This window comes from Propithecus coquereli, unplaced genomic scaffold, assembly GCF_000956105.1.
Source record: "Propithecus coquereli isolate 6110/MARCELLA unplaced genomic scaffold, Pcoq_1.0 Scaffold27, whole genome shotgun sequence".
Classification (NCBI taxonomy): Eukaryota; Metazoa; Chordata; class Mammalia; order Primates; family Indriidae; genus Propithecus; species Propithecus coquereli.
The window spans coordinates 240385-264168 of NW_012148285.1; the positions used below are offsets into that span (position 1 = coordinate 240385).

Here is a 23784-nt window from a genome sequence, read left to right on the forward strand (position 1 = left end):
GAGGCGGCGCTGAAGCTCGTGGCGTTTGGGTTCCGCCGGTTCTTCAAGGACAGGTGTGGGTGGGGCCCTGGGGGGCAGGTGGGAGCCGCGGCCATCCTCCTGGGGGTCTGCGAGGTGTGAGGCGAGTGGGGGCACCGGGGGCCCCGGGGGCGTGTGCGAGGCCAGGGAGGGGCTGAGCCCCCGCCCGTGGCCGCGCAGGTGGAACCAGCTGGACCTGGCCATCGTCCTGTTGTCCATCGTGGGCATCGCGCTGGAGGAGATCGAGACCAGCGCCGCGCTGCCCGTCAACCCCACCATCATCCGCATCATGCGCGTGCTGCGCATCGCCCGCGGTAGGTGCCACGCGCCCGCCTGGGCTGCAGGGCCGGGCCGCCAGCCTGGGGGTCTGCGGGACGAGGGGCCAGCCGCGCTGACTCTCGGCTCCCGCTAGTGCTGAAGCTGCTCAAGATGGCCACGGGCATGCGCGCCCTGCTGGACACCGTGGTGCAAGCCCTGCCCCAGGTAGGTCGGCCACCGCCGCGGGCCAGCGTCACGGCGCCCCCAAGAGGACACGGCCACGGGGGCCTTACTCCTGTCACCCAGGCATGCACACGTGGTCTAGCCAGGCGGTCACACGGCAATTGCGCTGTGCCACGGGCGGGTTGGCGTGCCCGTCCACCCGCCACGTGTCTGCCCCAGTGGCCTCCCAGCCCATCTGTGGGGCCTTCCCAAGCGCTCCTGGGTCCCCCGTCAAGCACTAAGCATCCAGGGAGGGGCAGGAGGGAGGGTTAGGGCTTGGCCACACCCAGCTCGATGCCATAGTCAAGGGCAGGGGGCAGCCAGGTCAGGGGGCCTGCCGGACAGGGTGTGCATGTGTCCGGCAGGGTGGGGTGGCACCTGCCTGCGAAGGCCAGGGCTGGAGGCGACCCTTGCCCAGGGAAGGCCAGAGCCTCAGGGAGACCCTCCTGGCCTTGGGGAGCAGGAGAACCTGCCGGGCAGGCTGAGTGGGGGGGTCCCCGGATGTCGGGGGTGAAGAGTGGGCGTGGCAAGGGGCGGGGCTGGGGGTGGGGGAGGGACCCTGACCCCTGGTGGGGACAAGGAGCCCCAGGGGGCCCAGGAGGGACGTGGACTTGAGAGCAGGGGCCCGAGCCCATCTCTGGGGACTTGCTCCACCCCGGGGCCGGGAGAGCCCGGTGCCCGAGGGGCTGCAGCCGCCCGCCTGACCTCCCTCTGCTTCTCTCCGTGTAGGTAGGGAACCTTGGCCTTCTTTTCATGCTCCTGTTTTTTATCTATGCTGCCCTGGGAGTGGAGCTATTCGGGAGGCTCGGTGAGTGGGGCCACGCCACGCACCCCCGGCAGACGCGGGGTCCACCCACAGGCCGCCCAAGGCTGGGGGGCCACAGGCCTGCTGGAGTCCTCGGCCGGCCCTGTTCCCTCTGCCCTTCGCTGTGTGGGGCCGACGTCACAGCAGGTGCCCACGAGCACCTGCACACGCTCGGTCGCACAGCTCCCCGGCTTACGACACACGTGCAGACGTGCACACACACGGAGACACGCACACACTCCCCTGAGCCCCGCGTGATTTCTAGAAGACTGGTGGTGCTGGCTGCGTGTCCTTTGGGTTGTCCCCGTAACTTCTAAGACCACCACCCCCGCTAGGGCAGGCGGGGCCCTTCCCAGGCAGCCTAGGCCCCACTGGTCCCCTCCCTGCCTGTGGGGTCTTGCAGGGCCTCGGTGGCCGGGTCTGGCAGGCGCTGTGGCGGCCGTCCCAGCCCAGTGTGTGCCCACCTGGAGGGTCCATGCCAGCCAGCGCCCCAGACGCCCGGGCGTGGGCTCCGCTCGGCCCCCGCACGCACAGTCACGGACCGCAGGCGCTTCCGGCTCCTCTCAGGGCCCCTGCGGCCCCGCCCTGCGTCCCTGGGCAGTGTGCGAGGCCGGTGCGTGCAGCACCCCTGCGGGCAGCTGACCAGGCGGCCCCCCGGCAGAGTGCAGCGAGGACAACCCGTGCGAGGGCCTGAGCAGGCACGCCACCTTCTCCAACTTCGGCATGGCCTTCCTCACGCTGTTCCGCGTGTCCACCGGGGACAACTGGAACGGGATCATGAAGGTACCGCGTGGCTGCAGCTCCGGTCGGCGTGTGTTCCGAGGGGAGGGGGCCAGGGAGGGGCGGCGACACCCAGCCCCGCGGCCGCCCCCCCAGGACACGCTGCGCGAGTGCACCCACGAGGACAGGCACTGCCTCAGCTACCTGCCGGCCCTGTCGCCCGTCTACTTCGTGACCTTCGTGCTGGTGGCCCAGTTCGTGCTGGTCAACGTGGTGGTGGCCGTGCTGATGAAGCACCTGGAGGAGAGCAACAAGGAGGCGCGAGAGGACGCGGAGATGGACGCCGAGATCGAGCTGGAGATGGCGCAGGAGCCCCCGGCCGGGCCCGACGCGGACGCGCCTCCCTCGCCCCGCGAGAGCCCGGACGCCCCGAGCCTCCTGGCCGTGCGCAAGGTGTCCGTGTCCAGGATGCTCTCGCTGCCCAACGACAGCTACATGTTCCGGCCCGTGGCGCCCGCCTCGGCCCGCCACCCTCACCCGCTGCAGGAGGTGGAGACGGAGACCCGGGTGGGCGGCACCCTCGCGGGTACGGCTCCTGGCAGGGCAGCAGGAGACAAGGCGCAGGCGGGGACGGGGGCCGGTGGGCAGTGGCAGGACAGGGCGACCGCACGGCTCAGGCGTCTTCCTGCCCCAGGCTCGGCCACCCCTGCTCACTCGCCGCCCCCGGAGCCCTGCGCCTCTCTCCAGGTCCCGTTGGCAGCGTCCTCCCCGGCCAGGGGAAGCGACACTCTCCGCGCCCCGTCCCCTCGGGGCAACGCCCGCTCCCCCAGCCTCAGCCGGCCGCTTTGCAGACAGGTAGGAGCCGCCTCACCTTGCAGCTGAGGAGGAGGTGGGGCCCGGGGAGGGAGGCTGTGTGTTCCCGGGGCTCCGGAGTTTTCTGTCTGCCTCCTGGCAGGTCTCAGGGCCTGGAGCCCCGGAGGCTAGTGGGGGATGGAGAGGTGGCCTGGGCCCCAGCTCTGTGACCCTCGAGGCCTCCTGGGGCCCGGCAGGCTCTGCCCACAGAAGCTCAGACCTCCCGGGCCCTTCCCTCTGCCATTGCTCACAGAGCGGTGGTGCAGACTTGTCCCCGGGAGACCCACAGGGGGTGTGAGACGGGGCCAGTGACATCCGCAGCAGGAGCTGCCAGCTCACTGTGTCCCCAGCACCAGGTGGGAGGGGTTCTCCCTGGGGTCCCACGCCTCACCTTGACCTCGTGCCCTTGCAGGAGGCCATGCACACCGAGTCCCTGGAGGGGCGCAGTGACAGCCCTGGGGACAGTGCCCTGGACTCCAAGGAGCCTGAGAAGACCCCGGTGAGGCAGGTGTCCCTGGGGGGCTCCTCACGGCCCCCCAGCGTCCGCACCCGGAAGCACACATTTGGACAGCACTGCGTCTCCAGCCAGCCGCCGGCACCAGGCAGAGATGAGGCGGAGGCCGCGGAGGCCACGGACCCAGCGGATGAGGAAGTCAGCCACATCACCGGCGCCGCCCACGCCTGGTCGCCCCCGGCCGAGCCCCATGGCCCCGGGGTGTCGGGTGGCGAGCGGACCCCGTGTAGGCGCTGCAGCGTGGACGCCCAGGGCTTCCTGGACAGGCCGGGCCGCGCAGAAGAGCAGCGGTGGTCCGCGGCGGAGCCAGGTGGAGCAGAGGACGGCCTGGAGTCCGGGGAGGCAAAGGCCCGGGGCCTGGAGGCCGAGCCGGCCCTGGGCACACGGAGGAAGAAGAAGATGAGCCCCCCCTGCATCTCTGTAGACCCCCCCGCGGAGGACGAGGGCTCCACCCGGCCCCCCGCGGCAGAGGGCACCACCACCCTGAGGCGCAGGACCCCGTCCTGCGAGGCTGCGCCCCACAGGGACGCCCTGGAGCCCACGGAGGGCCCGGGTGCTGGAGGGGACCCTGCCGCCAGGGGGGAGCGGTGGGGCCCGGCCCCCTGCTGGGCGGAGCATCTGACTGTCCCCAGCTTTGCCTTCAAGCCGCTGGACCTGGGGGGCCCCGGGGGAGACCCTTTCTTGCACAGTGGCCACGGCCTGACCCCAGAGCCCAGAGCTTCCTCGGGGGCCGCGGCACCTCTGGAACCCCAAGAAACAGAGCCTCCTGTGCCCTCTGGTGACCCCCCAGAGAAGATGCGGGGGCTGTACCTCACTGTCCCCCAGCCCCCCATGAAGAAGCTGGGGTCTCCCCCCGCCACCCCTACCCCGGGCGAGGGTGCGGATGAGCCTGTGTAGTTCGGACCTTCGCGCGCTCGGGGTTTGGCGCTGGGCTGCCCGGCGGGGCGAGAGGCGCCAGGAGGCCGTCAGCCCGGGAGAGGCGGGGAGTCCCGCGAGCCGCCGTGGCCTCGACTCAGGTTTGGGTTTTTCAAATTTTGCCCGAGGCTGCGCGGGCCACGGGTCAGGAGTCCTGGGTGAGAGGCCGCGCCGAGGTCGAGGACCAGACACCCGCCACGAGGAGGAAGGCACCGCACCATCCTCAGGGTCCACGTTTTTATAGGGAGCACACACCAGGGCCCCTGGTGCCCTGGCTGGTAGCAGGCGTGGTCCCCGAGGCCACCGAAGCAGCGTCACCTTCGCTCACGGTCTGAGAGCTTGTCCCTCCGCCACGCCCCCTCACTCTCCCTCCCCCACTGTGCCCTCCCGCTCCCTAGACGTTCCGGAAACATCCGTGACTGGGCAGCGGCCGAGTCGCTGGGGACCTCGGCCCATGCAATAAGATGCCCCGGCCCCCGTGCGAGTGGGCCTGCCCCTCCGTCCGTCCGGGCCTCAGCCCACGTCCGTCTGTGGGGTGATTCAGGTTGGACGCGGCAGCAACAGCCCAGGCAGAAAACTCGAGGGAAGGGGAGGGAGGGAGCCACACGGAATAAACAGTAACTTATTTAAGAAACTCCTTGGATCACTGCTGTTGGGGTCAAGGGTCAGGGGTTATGGGGGGGCGACCCAGGCTGGGCGCAGCCAGCGCTTGGCCACCAGGGTGCAGGAGAGCAGCAGGAGGAGTCCAGGGAGGAAGAAGCCGGCCAGGAGGGGCAGCACGTGGGGCCCGGGGCGGGCAGACCCTGAGCCCTCTGAGGCCCGGATGTGGCAGCGGATCCAGTCCACGTAGGCAGTGACGCGGGTGTAGACCCTCGGCCGGGCGGCACGGCCCTCACGCAGCTCACAGTGCCGGCTTGCAGCCAGGAGCCGTCCACCCGGCAGACCAGGGGCTCTCCCGAGTCATCCTGGGGGCGCAGAAGGGGAAACCAGGACACTGGGAGGTGGGGTCCATCCTAGGGCTCTGGGCTTGCCTCCTGCACCGCGCCCGGCCTGTGCACCTTGCGGGCATCCCCGGGCCCTGGGCGCGCAGCATGTCGGGCTGGACCACGCCGCCCTCTGGGCTGGAGCAGTCCTGGTTGCAGGTGTCCGTGTCCACCACGGAGACTCCCGCCTCCTGCAGACTGTGTGGGGCCGGCAGGGGCTCTGGGGCGGGGAGACAGGCTTCAGGGGGGCTGGGCACCAGCCCCGCGCCGGCACGGGCGACCTGTGGGTCCTGCCCAGATGCAAGCCCCGCACCACGGTGACCCCAGGGACTGGCACACTGGCTGTGGGTCCACGTGGGTGGACTTGGGAATGGGGCAGCTGATGCAGGCAGCCCTGGCCAGCTGTCGAGGCCACCAGGAGGAGCGATGGCATCAGCAGGTCTCTCAATCCCAGTTCCTCATCCGCACGTCCCCACATCCCCACGGGGGCAGAGTGGTGGCTGGGGGCGCCTCACCTCCCTCCTGCGTGTAGCCCCAGCCGGTCACCCAGCACCATGTCCCAGGGCGGAAGTCGGCCGAGGCCTCTGGCAGGCACACGGGCAGCACCTGGCTGCAGAGGCTCACGGGGGCACTCAGCTGCACCAGGACGATGTCCCCACTGGACCCCGGTGGCCCTGTGGGGCTGGAGTCCAGGATGACCCGCCCCACGGTGGAGAAGCTGGGGGGCAGAGTGACCTTGAGCTCTCCCCAGTGCACCTGGTAGTCGGATGAGTTCAGGGACCTGGCAGGGAAGATCAGGAGGCTATGGGGGCGTCACCGCCCCGCGGGTGGCTGGCTGCAGAGGCACGAGGTTAGCACGGAGCCTGCCCAGACCCCACCCCCGCCAGGACCCCACCAACCCTTCCCTCCTTGGCTGAAGGTCCACTCTGGGCACCGGGGCCAAAGTCCAGCACGGCCCCACCTTGGGGGTCCTGTCGGCCCGACTGGTAGCCAGTGACACACCTCAGCCCAGGGGACTTGGCCAGGGGGAAGGTTTCGGGCTCTCACTCCCTGGGAAGAAGTGACAGCTGGAGGGAGGGAGGGGTGTTGTGCAGACAGCAGCAGCCTCACTCTGGGCGCTGGGAAACTCCCCAGGCGGCACCGGCCGGCGTGGTGGGTGGCATGCCCTCAGGACCCTGGGGCCACACACTGCCTCCCTATCCACTGAAGGGGAAACTGAGGCCCAGAGGGTTCCAGCTCAGGAGTGAGTCAAAGGCCAAGCGAGTCTCTGCACCCCCGTCCCCACTCACCCGGAGAAGCAGTGCCGGCCGTGAGCACCCACTGGGGGCTGAGCAGGGACCCTCCCCACACGTGCACTCTCCGCGGACAGAGGCTGGCCGGCCAGGGCCATGTGCCGGCTGGGACAGCGTGTCCCCCCACGATTCGGCCCCCCACATCTGAAACCTGGGGTCGGCCACACCCTAAGCCGAAAGAAAGAGGAGGGGTCGATAGTGGGGTATCCCGAGAGGCCCTCTGCCTCTTCCTCCAGGAAGCCTTCCCTGGCCAGCCCTCCCCACCACCTCGGCATTTTCCTCTTCCATTCTCAGCCCCCCATCTGCTGGGAGCCCCCGAAAGAAACAACACCCCAGCAGCCACACGCAGCACTGGCGCCCAGGTCTTGGTTTCTAAGCACCATGTTCCAAAAATCGTAACAGAGGACGCCGAACAGGGATGCGGGGGCCGGGGCAGCTCGTTGTGCCAGGAAAGGGGGGTGTGCTGGGGAGGGGCTCGGAGGAGAGGCCCCAAAACGGGCGCCAGAAAGACCCAGGAAGCCGGGGCGGTGTGGGGAGTGGCCCCAGAGGCCGTGATGAGGACCGAGGCGAGGGTCCTCCCTGGCGGTGAGACTGCAGGGGGGTTTGGGGCAAGCACGTGGTTTGCAGGGTCTCGAAGCATCTCCATACGAGACACAGCCGCAGGGGAAGAGCACAGCTGGGAGGGCCCCGGCCGCGAGGCCCGAGTGGAAACCACCATGAGGAGCTGTGCGGCCTCCCTGGGCCCCGTGATGTGACCCCTGGGGAGGACGCGGTGTCGCCTCTGGGCTCCTGCCAGGCCTCCCCTGCCCCCGCCCCACCCCCGTGAGACACACCTGGCTACAGAACCCCACGGGAGACACCTGCGGGAAGGAGACGGGCAGGCCCAGGATGAGGGGGTGGGAGGCTGCCTGGGGGAGGGGCGTCCACGCCCACCAGGCCTCAGGGTGGCCCTGGGTGGATCCCTTGTCCTAAGCAGGTGGGGCCAGGACTGGTGGCAGGGTAAAACCCGCCATGGGCCATAAATGGCAGCTGGGAGGCACAGAGCACTGCCTGGGGCCTCCTCCCCCCACCTGGGATCCAGGGCCTAGGGCTGCCGGCACCTCCACCCCGACCGCACCTGTGACCGGCCTCTGCCCCCAGGCACCGATGGCGGCCGCCCAGCACCCAGGCGCAGGCTGTGCAGAGAAAACACAGGCCCTGCGACGACGCGGGGCCTGGGCACGTGTCCCTCTCTGTCCCGCCCCAGCTTCACCCCAGCTCCGGCCAGCGCTCAAGCTCCCCGGGCCCAGGGACCAGGCCGTGAGGCTCCCACCCCAGGGTTGATGGGAGACACTGGAAATGCGTGAACACCCGGCTCCGGGAGGAGGCCCAGCCCCGGCAAGAGCAGACGCTCCCTCAGCGCACGCCCCGCAGCACGCCCGGCCGCTCACGCACCCAGCACGGCCAGGAGCAGCAGGCCACAGGGGCCCGGGGCCGTGGCTTCAGCCCACGCAGGGCGGAGGAGGAGCGGCCACCTGAGCCTCGGGCCCGCTGGGTGTGGGCCGCGGCAGGGACAGCCGCACCCCTGCTGTCGGGGCAGGAAGGTAGGACCAGGAGGAGGACGGCACCATGGGCAGGACCCACCTGCTCCTGTGCACACGCACAGGGAAGGACTGTCACCTCCGTTTGTCCCCATGTGGACACGGCAGCCCGGCCACCGAGCCCGCCCAGGGGCTCCCGCTCAGACCACAGCAGGGAAAGACCACCCAGTGCCTGGCTGCAAACCAGCATTTTGTCCTCCCCAGGGTGGGGCCAGGATGAGTGCCGCCCCCTCCAGGAAGCTCTCCCTGGTTCCCAAGGGACACGCTGGCCCACTGTCCTTCAACCTCTATGAGCCCCGTCTCAGGGTTCCCAGGCCAAGGCCCAGACACCCCTGTGGAGACAGCTCAGGTCCCCGTGACAACCCGCCCTCCGAGATGTCCCTGTCTCCACATCCGCCAGCGGGTCTCGAGGTCCCCACCACGGGTCAGATGGGCACCATCACACGGCTGCCAGCCGGGCCGGCCCTTCCTAACCGTCCTCTCTGTGGCCAGGGCCTGATGACCCAGCTGATTAGGGGCCCCGGGCAGCTGGGCCTTTCCTGCCCTCCCCAGCTCCAAGTCACAGGCCAGGGTTGGAGGGTCCCGCTGAGACCCTCGAGGTCAGGGACACTCCCCCTTAGATGTGGGGAAACTGAGGCACGAGGGGGCATTGCCTGATCACCCACCAGGACGTGGCCTCACGGGGCCCACACTTGGCCTCCTGCAGGCCAGCACCTGGCGGTCGGCAGCCCAGCCTCCAAACCCCAGTTAGATGTTGACCTGGTGACCGACAAGGACGACATCAGCCCACCCTCTGTGGCAGGGCCCCTTCCTCCCGCAGGACGGCCGCACACCTGGGCCGGTGTAGCTGGCGGGGGTGGGAGCTACGCGGTCAGCCCTGCACAGTGGGGGCAGGGTCTGGGCCAGGAGTCCCCGCCCGGGTCCCCTCTACCCGGGCCCAGTGCAGGGGGCAGAGGGCAGGGTCTTCATGGAACCAGGTGCTCTGAGTCCTGAGCTCCAGGCCATCCCCGGGTCCCCACAGGAGGGACTTCTGGGCCTTCACCGGTCCCGGCTCCATGTGCCTCCGGCACTGGGGATCCCCCCACCGCACGGCTCCCTGCGGAGCACCACGCCCCGGCTCCAGGCCTGCTGTGCAGAAAGGAGCCCCAACGCCAGCCTGCGACGGGAGGTAAGCGGAGGCTCGGGGGCCTGGCCCTGGCAATGCCCCTGGCCTGGCGGGGTCTCCCGTAGCCCACTGGGCATGGACCCTGGGGTCTGCAGTTTCCAGTCGGGGAGCAGGACACTCCCCAATCGGGGCCTCGGGGTGGGAGCGGGCCTGGGCCTGGGTCCGCAACAGCTAAAATCTCCATCTGCGAACACAAACCCCCACCTCCGCAAGGCAACCGAAACGGTTTTCGGCAACTGCTAAAGACCAACCGGTAATGGATTGATTTAATTAAAAATCTCAGAACAATGAAAATAAACTTAAAGCCCCAACAGCTGTGGACAAAGGAGCGGCAGAGGCAATTCACAGACGCGGGAAAGCTGCGGCTCCGGGATGAAACGGCGCAGACCGCGCAGGGCTGCTTGGCGCAAGAGCTGCAGACTCGCAGTGTGTTCGTGCGTTCCGCTTTTCCCAGAACGCAGCGGGTGATACGAGCATCGCACCGTGTCCCACATAGCACACGTCACCTCTGCCCCGTTGCGCATCACCGCACAAGCACGGGATGTGTCATTTGTGCCCAGTGCTGGCCAGGGACGAAGTGAGCACTGTGACCTGGGACCGGGTAGATTGCTGGGAACAGTCTTTCTAGAAACAACGTGGCTTTGCCATGGGCGTCCTCTGGGACTCTGCCCTAAGGGAGATCTTCGATGAAGCAGCTCTAGGAAGACGGCCAGCAGCCCGGCGTTATTCACGCCAGCAAAGGGATGGAAGCGGTAGAGTTTCTAACAAAAGGCCATTAGTGCTGAGTGAAAAAAGCAGGTCTCAGGGTGTGACAATCAGAGCAGTTACACAAACGACAACCCCAGGAGAAACAAAACTATGGTGCACCCAGGCGTGCGGGACAAGCCCAGAGCCCACGCTGGAGCCCACAGTGCAGGGAGGGTGCGGGGCTGCGGGGTGCGGTGGCCCTGCTGGCTCTGGGCCGGGCACAGGTGCCTGGTGTCCTCTGTGATCAACTTTCAACCGTCCGTCCCCCGTGCTGCTCTGCCTGCCCCGAGTCCCCGAGTGCAGGACGCCTGTGAGGGAGGAGTCAGCCCTCGGTCCCAGGAGGCCCCGTCCCACAGTGACACGCTGGGGCTCGGGGACCGGGGACCCTGCAGCTCCGGCAGCTGCACCCGGCCGTGCCCTGGAGCCCCTTCCCCAGCAACACCCACACCAGGAACACAGTGACAGCCGTGCCTGCTTCTCATGCACTTTAATGAGACAGTGTGCAGACAGTCAGCGCGTGAGCAGGGCAGGGTGGGAGGGAGCAGAGGGGAAGGGGCTCCGGATGGGGCAGGGGCTCGGGTGGGGCAGGGGAGGCGGCTCCGGACAGGAGACAGGGTCAGGACCGAGGACGGGGAAGCTGTGCTGGGGGTGGACCCCACCTGGGTGGAAAGCAGCAATGCTGGGGACAGGAGGGAGCTGGCTTCTCCCCTGACCCGGCGGCAGCCCTGGGGACCTGGCTCAGGGCTCCCTGGGGACGTAGCGGCGGATCCAGTCCACGTAGTGGGTGACGCGGGTGTAAATGCCAGGCCGGTTGGGCTGAGCGCAGCCGTCGCCCCAGCTGACCACGCCCGCCTGCAGCCAGGTGCCCTTCACCCTGCAGGCCAGGGGCCCTCCGGAGTCGCCCTGGGGAGGGCGAGGGTCAGGGCTCGCTGTCCGGCCCGGGAGGGCGGGGTGTGGGGGACGCGAGGGGCCCACCTGGCAGGAGTCCTTCCGGCTATTCCCAGCACAAAGCATGTCGTCCCGGACAATGTGGACGTTGTCCCCCGTGGCGAGGCCAGTGTGGTATCTGGCGTCACAGATGTGGTTTTCCACTATGGGGACCCTCACCTGCTTCAGAGGAAACGGTGGCGGCAGGTGCACTGAGGGTGGGAGGAGAAGGTGCAGCTTCAGGAGGGGGCGACCGACTCCCACCCCCGGGCAGGCCTGGCGGCCCCTGTCCCCAAGAGGGAGGCCCCGGCCCTGGGGCCATGCTGTGGCCCTGCCCCACCCGCCCCAGCGTCCAGCCGTCCCTGACGCGTACCACCATCTTCCACGTCACCCCAGCCTGTCACCCAGCACCGCGTCCCCGGGGGGAAGGTCTCCGAGGCCCGGGGCAGGGTGATCGTGTGGACCTGGCCGGAGATGTTCACGGGGTCCTCCAGCTCCAGCAGGGCGATGTCCGCCCCGGCTGGGGGGGTGTAGTAGTCGGGGTGGGGGATGACCCTGCTGACGGGCAGCAGTCTGTCGCGGTAGTAGAGGTGCTGCTCGCGCAGCTGCACCCTGATGTCTGCCGGGTCCTGGACTTCCCTGGACAGGAGACTCCTCCTCAGGGGACCTGAGCAGCCCCCAGGAGCACCCGGGAGTCAGGGCGGACCCCGGGCCCTCCCCACCCGCCAGGCCCCGAGGAGACTCACGGTCCCACGCAGTGCGCCGCTGTCAGCACCCACTGGGGGTGGATGAGGGAGCCCCCGCAGATGTGCTCCCAGAACTGGCCATTGGACCTCAGGCTCACCTGCCAGGGCCACCTGCTCCCAGGTGCCTCCTGGCCCCCCACGATCCCCGCTCGCTCCAGGGCCCGGCCTGGGGCTGGGGCGGGACAAGGTCAGCCTGTGCTAGGCGCCCTGGCCCCCTCTGGACCCACCCATGCCCCGGCCTGTGCGGCATGGAGTGAGGGGTGATGGGCAGGGACAGGGCAGGGTGCGGTCAAGACTCACCAGGGGCCGCGTGCACCAGGCTCCCGAGGACGGGCAGCGCCAACACCAGCAGGCTCAGCATCTGGAAGGGGCAGGGAGGGGGCATGAGCGGGGCTGGGCCGGGGTCTGCAGGGTGTGGGGTGCAGGAGGGAGCCGGGGGCCACGGGGCTGTCCAGGGCACAGAGGGTGGGGTCCATACCCTGGCCTGTCCCTGTGCCTCTCTGCCCAGCGGGCTCTCCCCTCCCCTTTTATCCTTCCAGACCCGGATGGGGTCGGGGGGCTCCACCCTCCAGTGCAGACGTGGAGGAAGTGGGTGACTCAGACCCAGGGCCCAAGTCTGCTTGGTCAGGAAGGGACCCTGCTGTCCCCACACCCATGTCAGACTCAGCTGCTTGGAGGACTCCAGCGGGCACCATCTCTGCTGCCATCTGTGCGGCCCCCTGTTATCTCGGGATCTGAGCTGCACCCACAGAGGGAGGAGCAGAGGACTGAGGGGGCCACAGCACAAGAGGCCAGCGCCTGCCCCCCTCGGACGCCCCTAGCCCCACCACCCCTGGGCCCTGTCCCGAGTCCAGGGCAGACTGCCACCTCCCGACTCTGGCTGGGCCTGCTGGTCACCAGGGCCCCAGCCATCTCCTCACCCTCTGACCTCTTGGGGCCCTGGGGACCCCACACAGCACCCAAGGAGGCCCTCGTCCCACCCCCACCCTGCCTGGGGACCTGCTGGCTCTCCTGCACACCCAGGGCACATTATGGGGACTCCTCCCGGACAGCAGCCTCCGTGGGAGGGGCGGGGGTGTCCAGACCCCTCTTGCTCGGAGACCCTGGTCCCCATTCATTCTCCCAACAAACTCCCAGGAGGCCTCCCAGTGCCCCGCCTGGTTCTAGGAACAAGGCCCACAGGTGGAACCCTCAGGAGCCCAGGTGGTGAGGGGATGGGACAGGGACATAGGGACAAGGGCCAAAGGGCAAGGAGCACAGCGGAGGCCTCCCCTGCAGGCCCTGCCCAGTCAGGGGCTCTGGGACCTGGTCCTCCAAGAAGTGTTCCTATTGGCTCAGGCCCAGAAGGCAGTCCAATCAGCATGAGGATGCCCTAGCTATGATTGGCTAACGCTGAACCAATCCGGGCCGGCCCTGAGGACCCCTCCCCCCTCCCCTGCAGGGCCCAGGGCCAGGCCAGGAGGTCATAGGACCCAGGAGGTCCTGCCCAGAGCACCTCTCAGGGCAGGTGTCCTCAGGCTGTACATGCAGCATCCTAACTCTTGTCATCCGCCAGCAAAAACCCACGATTCGCTGAAGAAATGCAAGTGACCGTGTGCACGAACAGATTCAGTCCAGTTCATAACGAAAACGCACAACAAACCGGGCAGTCGCTGGGTTCAGATGTCCGGAGCTTCCCGAGACTTCGTCCCCACGGTGCGGGCATGTGTGTCCCGTGGGCTCGGGAGAGATGCTGTCGGCAGGCAGCGTCCAGCAAGGGCCGCGAGACAGTGACCTCCTCGACCTCACAGTGGAATGCTGGCGCTCCGGAGACCGTGGGGTGAACGAGTGAGTGAGTGAGTGAATGGATTCCCGAGGGGTGTTCCCAGCACCCGGGGGGCCCCTGTGGAGGTTTCTTGCTGGGCCCCCAGGCCCCAGCAGGGAGGACCCGTCCTGTCTGAGGCCTCTGTGCTTGTCCGGCCCTGGACGCACGAGCAGGGAGCTCTGTGGTGGGTCCCATCCTGCCAGGGTGTGGGGAGCCCAGGCGCCGGGTCACTGCAGGGCCAGACTCGGGGGCCCTGGCTCCGTGGCAGTGAGGCCCACCGGCCTGAGGCAGGACCCCTGATGAGCAGGGCCAGGGGCCTCTGAGAGCCCCACGACACAGCCAGGTGCCCAGACAGCCTCAGCCTGCCAGAGCTGGCCACCTGCGGGGGACGGGGGCCCGGGGGGAGAGCAGGGCTGGGCCACCTCCGGTGGGTGCGCTGCCCCCATTGGAGGAGCAACGCGGAGGGTGGGCCTCCCCTGGGTGGCTCTGAGCACGGCAGAGGGAAGCTGAGGAGATCGGGGCTGGGGCAGGTGGCTGTCGGGGATCCCGGGAGAGGGCAGCCTGGACGTACCTGTTTTCAAGACAGTCTCGCGGAGAGCTGGCCGCTCTGCGGCACGGCTGGTAGGAGGGGCGGACTTTCTATTGTGCATCCATGTTGCACCTACTGAGCACAGGTGAGGGGCCCTGGCCCCTGTGAGGGCCGCTGCAACCGGCCTCGCTTCTCGGGGAGTGAAAACGGGGGGAGGAACGTCCTCACAGGGTCGTTTTACTTTTCTCTCACTCACCTCCTCCCCAAGCTCCATGTTTTGGGGCTTACCAGTCCTGTGAAATGTGCATCATTTAAAACATTCCTCGGCTGTCTTAGCCTCCACGGTGAGCAGGGTGCTGCGCTGCAAAATCCAGTCTGCCCTGAGACAGAATCCTTGGCCTTAGAAGCCAGAGACTCCAGCCAAACCAGAGTCTGGAGGGCTTCCTGGAGGAGGCAGCCTCTGAGCCCCCATCTGAGGGGGAAACTTCAGTGAGCAGGTGTTTCGGGAAAATCTCAGGACAGTGTAGAAGAACCAGCTTCCAAACTGAGATGGAGCCAAGAGACCAAGAAATGACTCGGGCCTGTCTTGAAATGTGCTGGTGGAGGCCTCCCTCCCTCTAAGACCCAAGCGTCCTTCCTGGTAGGAGGGAAGAGCAGAAACTCTTTTGGAAGGAGAACAGTCGCTCAGGGGATAGTCTCAGGGTGGCAGAAGCGCCTTCCTCCTGCAGAGGGACTTCCACTCTCCCAGCCTGGGGCTGTTACTCTCCACCGCTCGGAGGGAGGGAGCTCGGTGGGACAGGGCGGCCCCTTCATCCTGCCCCCAGGGGCCCACTTTGTCCAAGATCTTCCCGCCGCCTCTCTCCTCTCCTCTGCAGAAGGACAGGGGTGGGGGCCGCCTCTCCCTGAGCGCAGAACTGTTGAAGGACTAACAACCGGTTGTGAAAGCCAGAATGCGACCACAGACTCACAGGGTGAGGACACAAGCCCGACTGGAAACCAAAGGAAGGAAAAAGGAAACTGGAAGAGGGAGGGAAACAGACATCCTGACTGTTGGAGAACAACGTCCAAGAAAACCCTGAAGGTTAAACTCGGGACGTTCCCAGGAAGGAATTTACATCAGGAGCAGAGGACAGCGAGGTCTTGGAGCAAACGCTTCTGGACAGAGCGCAGAACCTCCGCCACGCCAGACACCAGAGCTGTGGAGAGAGCGGCCGCGGTGCCGTGCGAACCGCTGTAGCCCAGCGCGGCCCCACGGGAACGGGAAACGGAACCACACAGAGACCGGTACACACGTGTTCATGGCTGTGCTCTTCATCACAGCCAAACAGTGGAAACAACCCGACGTCTGTCATGGTGAAAGGACAGACAAGGCGTGGTCCGTCCAGACAACGGGACACAACTCGGCCACAAAAGGCAGTGACACGTGATAACACACGGGTCACATTTGGCAGTTTACTTCGAAAGCGCGCAGGCTTCCAGATTAGCCCGCCGTGGGGAGGTCAAGGTGACACCCCGTCCCGGGGTGAGGGACTTACCGTGAGTCTCCCACGTCGTTCACATACGGATCAGTGCCCAGGACCGGCGCTGGGTTATCTCCGAATCGGGGCGTTTTTTCTGAATGTCTCGCGCGGAGACATCATAGCCTGCGTGTTGCCACCTTATCCGGTGGTTGCAGCTCTGTGTTGTACCTTCTGAAGGAAAGGGACCCTCCAGTGTGAGGAGTCCCCCCCGTTCCCCCAAACTGCCCTGTAACAGGCTTCCAACTCCCGGCAGACGCTGGAACTCTCCAGCTCTGCTGCTGTGTCTTCTGGGTCCGTGCTCTCATTTGGCTTCCAATGAACCTTTATCAAATTTCTGCCTCAACAGCCTTAATTTCGATCAACACCTGCGACAACATGCATGAACCGAAGACAGTCTACGTGAAAGGGGCCAGTCCCAAAAGGATACACATTGTGTGACACCACTGAATGTCCCCACGGGGCATCTGCAGAGGCAGAACGTGGCCACCAGGGCCCGGGGCAGACTGGGGATGGATGAGAAAAATATGCTGTGAAATGGGCGGCCCGATGGTCGCAGCGCTCTGCGAACAGACTAAAATCACCGCCGTATGCTCTGAGTGGGCGAACTGAACGGTGTGTGAATTGCATCTCAGTAAAGCTGTTTAAAAAAACAACCTCCACCAACAGCAACAGATCGTCATAAACATTCCAGACAGAAGGGATCCTTCCGGCCCCTGAGGTGCTGGATCTATTCCCACGTGGCAAACAGCCCCTCCCCCGCGCAGCCCGGGTGACAGCTGAGTGAGGGGAAGGACCTCGTGCACCCACCACACCCCGTGTCCACAGCACTCTCCCAGAGCGGGCACGGCCACGCGGCTCTGTGCCACACGGCCCTCAGAGAGAGATGCCACATGCCCACAGGCTGGCCCGTAGCAAGGCTCTGTATGGGCTGGGACAGCAGGGAGACAGAGACAGAAAGCATGTCAATTTCTCCAACTGTCACACTCCAGCCAAATGACAGCTCTTGCACAAAGAGCGGAACGGCTGCTCTGTTGCGAGAGGAGCTCGTACCCTGTGAGGTTTCAGCGTGTTCCCAGCGGGTGTCCACTTTCTGAAGTCAGCCCAGTGTGGTACGACATGGGTCCCAAGGCTGGGACACCTGCCTCAGGCAGGATGGAGCCACAGTGTGACCTCCCGCTTCAGACCACCAGCCGACGGGGGAAGTGCATGAAACAGCAGGTTACAGACACCAGGCAAGAGGCAGCGTGGGGCGTGTGCCTGAGAGGAGGGCAGAGAGCAAGGTGCGACCAGCGACAGTTTCCAGGACAGGAGCAGGGAGGGGAACCCAGGCAGGGCAGGGGCTCGCTGAGCCGGGGAGGCAGACACGGGGTCTGGAGAGGTCACGGCGGCCAGGATTAGTGCAGCACAAAACCAGAGCGCAGAGAACGCACACCGAGAGCTCCAGAGATCTGCAGGGGTCCCCTGGGGTCCTTGGCCAGGTGCTGTGAGTGCATGAGAGGACGGTGGGGGCAACGTCAGGAGTAAGAGCCATCGGATGAGAGGAGGCGGAAGGATTCCCGGAGCTCACACAGGGCTGCGAATATCTCACGATTCCACCAGCCACGTGCAGGAACATTGCGATACAGGCGTCAGGGGTGTCCTCAGAAGGTTATCGACTTAGCAGCGGAGTAAAATGATCCCTAAGCTTCTCTGCACCCACTAACAAAACTTAAAAGCAAATCTCAAAAAAATCTGATTCCAAGTAATTTAATTGCATGCTAGAACACACCCCGAAAACTATTTCAAGGAATATAACAAAATCCAGCAAACAACCAAATAGTATTTACGAAGTCCAGTGTCTAATAAAAAATCACCAGGCACCAAGCCAGGTGTGGTGGCTCCCACCTGTAATCCCAGCACTTTCGGAAGCCAAGGTGGGAAGATTGCTTGAGGCCGGAAGTTTGAGACCAGCCTGGACAACATAGTGAGACCCTGTCTCTAAAAAAAATTTAAAAATTAGCCAGGCAAGTTGGCACATACCTGTACTCCCAGCTATTCGGGAGGCCAAGGCAAGAGAATTGCCTGAACCCAGGAGTTTGAGGTTGCTGTGAGCTACGATCACACCTGGGAATAGCCACTGCACTCCAGCCTGGGTGACACAGCAAGACCCTATCTCTTAAAAAAAATTTAAAAAGGAAATGACTAGGCATGCAAAGGAAAAAGATGAAATGACAGGGGAGACGGAATGCCCCGCTGTCGTAAGCATGTCCCACGTGCTCACGGAGGTAGAGGAAACAGTGATGAGAGAAGTGGGAGCTGTGAGACAGTCTCAGATGGAAGACCAGAGATAAACAATAAAATATCTGAGTTGAAAATGGATATTGGACGGGTTATCAAGAGATCGAGGGATGCAGAGGAACAGAACGCATGACTCCGGGACGGTCAGGAAAACTACCCCAAACGAAGCACAAGGAGGAAGGGCAGGAAAAACCAGGAACGCCCTGACGTCTGGAACTACCAGAGAAGCTCACACCCTGTGACCGGGATCCCAAAAGGGAGAGGAGGAGGCATAAGTCGAAGTGATCTTTGAGGAACCAACAGCCAAATCTGTAAACTGACAGATCTGATCATCTCAGCAAACCCCGATAGAATAAACCTACAGTGAAACACGCCAAGGCGCCTCAGAACGTGCTGAAAGCCAGTGGTAGAGATAAAATGCGGAGCATCGGAGGACGGGGAGACACAGTATTTGGGAGCAAAGAGGGTGACAGGAGACTGCTCGTCAGACACCAGCAAGCCGGGGACGACGGAGAGCCGCCACTAACGTGTTTTTTAAAAAGGCCGTCAGCATAGAATTATTAACTCAGGGAAAACATCTTTCAAAAAATGAAGGGAAGCAAAGACTTTCTCAGTCAGACAAACACACGAGAACGTGTCGCGGCGTAGCTGCCCCGCAGGAAATGCAGAGGAAGTTCTGCAGGCAGAACGAAGATCGTAAGAGATGAAAACCTAGATCTTGGCCTGGGGGAAACCAGCCCTGCAGACGGAGCAAATGCACAGCCGCACACGCGAAAGGTATTTTTCTCTTTCAAAGAATACGTAAAAGAGGCCGGGCGCGGTGGCTCACGCCTGTAATCCTAGCACCCTGGGAGGCCGAGGCGGGTGCATCGCTGAAGGTCAGGAGTTCGACACCAGCCTGAGCAAGAGCGAGACCCCATCTCTCCTAAAAATAGAAAGAAATGATCTGGACAACTAAAAATATATAGAAAAAATTAGCCGGGCATGGTGGCGCATGCCTGTAGTCCCAGCTACTCAGGAGGCTGAGGCAGGAGGATCGCTTGAGCCCAGGAGTTTGAGGTTGCTGTGAGCTAGGATGACGCCACGGCACTCTAGCCTGGGCAAAAAGTGAGACTCTGTCTCAAAAAAAAAAAAAAAGAAAGAAAGAATCGACGGTTCAAAGCGACAAGAAAACAAGGCAATGCGCTGTGATGCTCGCAGCCGGTGCAGGTAGCGGGCGGAGGGGAAGTTCTGCGCGCTCTGTTGTAAGGCGGAGTTGCACGCGGAATTGTGTGATTTTCAAAATCAATAGACTGCTTCTAGGGCAGTTTTCAGTTTACAGACAATGGGGCAGGCGGTGCAGAGGTCCCCACAGCCGCCCCACGTGCACGCAGGTTCCCGTGGGGACACCCGGCCTGAGTGAGCGGCGCTGCGGTTACCTGCCCGCACGTACAGGCAAGGGCACGCTTGGCCCGTTCGACGCCGTCTGGAGCGAAGGCCCCGCCGCGAGCCTGTCTCTGCAGACCGTGCTGCTCCGTGCGGCCGCGAACGCAGCGCCGCTGGTGATCACGGCAGCTCGGCGTCAGTCTCAAACTCGGAGGGAGGGAGCCCGCCACATCCGCTCCCCTGTCCCCGGATGGTCTGGGCTGTGCCAGGTCCTGTGTTACTACTGACTTGGAGTCCGCTGTGCCCTCCACGAGGAGCAGGCCCCGGAGGTCCGTGGTGGCCCCGCGCTGCAGCCCGCCCAGAGCCCGGCCCTGGACAGCCCAGACCGGAAGCGCGGCCTCTCTGTCCACCTGTCGGGGGCTTTCCAAACGCCTCTCAGCTGTTTGCGCCTCCTGGCGTGGAGACCGTACCCGCCTTCCGTCCCGGTTACTCCTGATGCTTAGTTTTTTATCCTACAGCAAATGGTATTGACTTTTAGTTTATTTTCCAACTCTTCGTGGCTGATATTTAGAAATACGGTACTTTGGCATATTGCCTTTGAATCTCACTGCCTCGCCGAGTCCACTTACTCCGGGCTTGGCGGAATCTTGGATTTTAGCGGTGGGTCACGGGGTCACCTGCGGTTGGTCCCTGCCGGGCCGCGCGCCCGGTGCTGCAGTTCCGCGCGTGGCCGGCAGAGGGCGGCCGGACGCTGCGGCGCGGCGCGAGGGGCGGGGGATGGGAGGGGGCGGGGCCGGCAGGTGCACCTGCCCACGCGGTCGGGTCGGAGCCGCGGGGTCGCGCTGGGGACCTCCGGGGGCTGGGAGAGGCCCTGCGGGGTGCGCGCGTAGACCCGGAGCGCTGGGGTGTGCAACCCTGCTGCGCATGACCTCTCAGCCTCAGTTTCCCTGCGCGGAGACAGCGGGGGCGGGAGCCAGGGCTGTCGCGAGCCAGGGCTGTCGCGAGCCGAACAGGCTGTTCCTCCAGGCCCAGGATGCGGCCCACCAGGAGGAGGGGGATGGAGGGGTCCCGTGGCTCAGGGTCAGGGGCCAGGGGTCACAGGAGGGAGGGCGACTCAGGCTGGTGCAGGGAGCAGGAGGCGATTCTGGAGGAAGAAGCCGCCCGGGGATGGGGCAGGGGTGGGACCTAAGCCCCTTGAGGCCGGATGTGGCTGCGGATCCAGTTCACATGGGCAGGGACGTGGGTGTAGACCCCCGGCCGGTCAGCCAAGACAGCCCACCTGGCAGGGCAGAGGCCCTCCGGGGTCGTCCTGGGGAGGGGCTGGCGGGGAGGCAGGGCCGGGACTCTGGGGGTTGGGGCCAGATCTGTCTGGAGAGCTGCGGAGCAGAACTAGGAGATTCTACCACACACGCACTACCACGGCTGGAAGTTGTAAAATTCCCCTAACCCTAACCCTAATCCTAACCCCCAGAGTGGGCGTCCAGTGAGCAGGGCCGGGCAGGGTGAGAGGAGGGACTGGCTGCACACGGGGGCATCGTGAAACGAGTCGGTGAATTAAGGGTGGGAGCTGGTCTCCCACCGCCAGAGAAGGCAGCCCAGGAGGAGAGGGAGCAAACCGCGGTAAACCCCGTGGGGCAGGACTGCAGGGGGCTTGGCGAGAGCTGGAGGCTGCCCAGGCTGGAGCGCAGGGGCCGGGTCACAGCTCACTGCAGCCTCCAGCTCCGGGGCTCAGGCGTCCTCCCACCCCAGCCTCCCACACAGCTGAGACCCTGAGCAGCACCAGTATCTGTGTTGCCCAGGCTGGTCTCAAAATCCTCGCCTCAAGCAATCCTCTGGCCTCAGCCTCCCAAAGTGCTGGGATGACAGGCTGAGCCACCGTGCCCAGCCCATTGCTTTCAACAGAGAAATGGAAGTGCGGGTGTGCATGTGTGTGTGTGTACATGCATGTGTGCACGTGTGTGTGTACACGTGTGCGTATGCATGTATGCATGTGTGTGTGCGTGTGTGTGCATGTGCTTGTGCACGCACATACATATATTCCCTAGCTCTGTCCCTGAGAAGGACTGAGGACAGTGACACCCCAAGAGCAAGGAAGACACTTGTCACCTAGACCTTGGTTCCTAAACACCATTTCCAGGGCCTGGGCCTCCTGGGAACACCTGGAGTGAGGGGCGTGAGCGCCAGAGGGACCCAGCAATCCCACGGGAGATCCGAGAAGGGGGTGGGGATGAGCCAGGAAGCCTCGGAAACCAGCTTGCAGGGGTCCCCTCATCCAAACCGGGCCAGCCCGTATGTTGAATCGTAACGGAGAAAAAGAAACAAGTCACAATTCATTGAGTAAAACGGGAGACTGTGAGTCCACATAGCTATAAATAAAGGAGTGAATGCGTCGAAAGTCTGGCGGAGGTCGGCTAGCTGCGTAGTCTAGCCCCAAGGACTCTCTCCACAGAACGAGGGACTCCGCGTGGGGAAGGCGGCCCGGGACAGCGGTAATCGTGGCGAGACATCTGGTAACCAGACAAACCCAAATTCGTGCACTTGGTAAGACGCAACAGGAAGAAGTCGGAGTCACGTCTGCGATATCTTCCCAAAGATGTATCGTCTCAGTCTAATCACGAGCAACATCAGGCCCGCAGCCTGAGGAGCCTTGTACGGAAAGATGACCTGACACCTTCCCGCGTCCCAGAAAGGTCAGAAAGGTCCAGGAAAGACCGGGGACCCATTTCAGACCGAAAGAGACTCAAATGCACCACGTGGTCCTCGACTGGGTCCTTTTGCTTCAAAGTGCCTCACCGGGGCAGGTGACGGACTTTGAATGGCATCTGAGAATCATGGTAACAGCGTGGCACGGTCATCTCCCGGCACGATGGTCGTGTGGGGACACCTTAGGGAAACGTCCCTCATTTAAAAGGACACGCAGCCTGAACTTCAGCAAAGTTCAGAAACAAACTCTTTGTACGAGGCTTGTAGCTTTTCTGTTTGTGATTGTACCAAAGTTGTTTTAAAGCACAGTAGAAAAAAGAGGGACAAACCCAAGTGCTGGCGAAGGAGCCGCAGCTGGAACTGTCCTGGGGGAGGGGCCCACGCGGCACCGTCACCCCGAAACAGCTCCGCAGCTGCTTTTGTGTGCGGTGGGTTCTCTATGTGTGACCCGCGATGGCACAACTAGCGAAACTGCTCTTTAATTTGGTATCTAACTTTAAAAAATACTTTGTATCGAGGTGAAATTCACGTAACATACAATTAACCATTTCAAAGTGGACGGGTGGCATGTAGCGCATCCACACTGCTGTGCAGCCACCACCTTCCGAAATGTTGTCATCGCCCGAAAGGGAAACCCCGGCCGTTAAATGGTCGCTCCCCGCCCCCGCCCCTCAGCCCCGGTAACTCCCAGTCTGCCTTCTCTCTCCATAAACTCACTTATTCTGGATGGTCATAAAAATGGGATCACACAACGGGTGGCCTTTTGTGCCTGGCTTCTTTTGCTCAACAAAATGTACGTCCCGCCGGCAACGTGTGGGGCTTCCTGTTTCCCTACATCCTCATCCACGTTTGTTATTTTTCTTTTTTTATTAATGGCCATCCTGGCGGGGGCTGGAGTGGCCTCTTACATTGACTGGACTCGCATTTCCCTGGTGAGCGATAATGCTGAACATCTTTCCATGTCCTCGTTGGCCATTTGTATATCTCCTTTGGAGAAACATCTATTCTAGTCATTTGCCCACTTCTTGATTGGGTTGTTTGTCTTTTTTTTTATTTTTTTATTTTTTTGAGACAGGGTCTCGCTCTGTCTCCTGGGCTGGAGTGCCGTGGTGTCATCACAGCTCATCGCAGCCTCCGACTCCAGGGCTCAAGCGATCCTCCTGCCTCAGCCTCCCGAGTAGCTGGAACTACAGGCGCCACCACCATGCCCGGCTAATTTTTCTATTTTTAGTAGAGATGGAGTCTCGCTCTTTCTCATGCTGGTCTCGAACTCCTGACCTCATGCAATCCTCTGGCCTCGGCCTCCCGGAGTGCTGGGATTGCAGGTGTGAGCCACCCACCCAGCCTGTCTTTTTGCTTTCGAGTTGTAAGAGATCGTCATGTATTCTGGATACTAGACCCTTATCAGATATATAATTTGCAAATATTTTTTCCCATTCTGTAGGATGTCTTTTCATCTTCTTAAAAATGTTCTTTGATGTGAAAAATTTTGATGAAGTCAAATTTATCTATTTTTTAATTTTTTTCTGTGCTTTTGACATCATATCTAAGGATCCATCACCAAATCCAAGGTCAAGAAGATTTACTCCTATGTTTTCTTCCAAACGTTCTGTGTTTTGAACTCTCATACTTAGGTCCCTGATCCATGTGGGCTAACTTTTGTGTCTGGTGTAGGGTGTGGGTCCTCCGCTCTTCTGCAGGGGGTCAGTGGCCCCGCGCCGTTTGTTGGAGAGACTATTCATTCCCTGTTGAATGATCTTGGCGCCCTCGTCAAAAATCAATCGGCAGCGACATATGGGTTTATTTCTGGATTCTCAATTCTATTCCCTGGGTCTATATCTC

General features: G+C 63.5%; 3 protein-coding genes across 3 annotated transcripts in view; 1 reads left to right on the forward strand and 2 right to left on the reverse strand.

Annotated features, from left to right (window-relative positions):
* LOC105812931 (voltage-dependent T-type calcium channel subunit alpha-1H-like) overlaps nucleotides 1–4286 on the forward strand; it is a 7627-nt gene extending 3341 nt beyond the window's left edge. The window contains exons 6-13 of the mRNA XM_012647495.1: nucleotides 4–53; nucleotides 199–332; nucleotides 431–501; nucleotides 1228–1306; nucleotides 1965–2086; nucleotides 2180–2609; nucleotides 2718–2878; nucleotides 3288–4286. Coding sequence (XP_012502949.1) covers nucleotides 4–53; nucleotides 199–332; nucleotides 431–501; nucleotides 1228–1306; nucleotides 1965–2086; nucleotides 2180–2609; nucleotides 2718–2878; nucleotides 3288–4286 — 2046 coding nt within the window. The remainder of the gene's footprint in view (nucleotides 1–3; nucleotides 54–198; nucleotides 333–430; nucleotides 502–1227; nucleotides 1307–1964; nucleotides 2087–2179; nucleotides 2610–2717; nucleotides 2879–3287) is intronic.
* Nucleotides 4287–4976: 690 nt separating this feature from the next.
* TPSG1 (tryptase gamma 1) lies at nucleotides 4977–7219 on the reverse strand. Its single transcript, XM_012647496.1, is given in 7 exon segments — nucleotides 4977–5195; nucleotides 5198–5274; nucleotides 5367–5507; nucleotides 5803–6068; nucleotides 6577–6592; nucleotides 6595–6747; nucleotides 6994–7219. Coding segments are annotated over 7 exon segments (1098 nt in total).
* Nucleotides 7220–10809: 3590 nt separating this feature from the next.
* On the reverse strand, nucleotides 10810–12105 carry LOC105813025 (tryptase alpha/beta-1-like). The gene is made up of 5 exons (XM_012647600.1): nucleotides 12045–12105; nucleotides 11745–11916; nucleotides 11372–11637; nucleotides 11047–11210; nucleotides 10810–10974 (listed from the first exon to the last, which is right to left on the reverse strand). The coding sequence occupies exons 1-5, from the start codon at nucleotides 12103–12105 to the stop codon at nucleotides 10810–10812; spliced, it is 828 nt and encodes a 275-aa protein (XP_012503054.1).
* Nucleotides 12106–23784: the final 11679 nt, after the last annotated feature.

Bases quoted from the DNA above. Each gene is read 5' to 3' on its own strand.
- LOC105813025 (XM_012647600.1), bottom strand. From the start codon at position 12,105: ATGCTGAGCCTGCTGGTGTTGGCGCTGCCCGTCCTCGGGAGCCTGGTG. The intron at 11,638-11,744 runs GTGAGTCTCCTC...TCTCCTGTCCAG, and splicing joins GCGGCGCACTGCGTGGGACC to GGAAGTCCAGGACCCGGCAG. The intron at 11,211-11,371 runs GTACGCGTCAGG...TCCCACCCTCAG, and splicing joins GGGTGACGTGGAAGATGGTG to TGCACCTGCCGCCACCGTTT.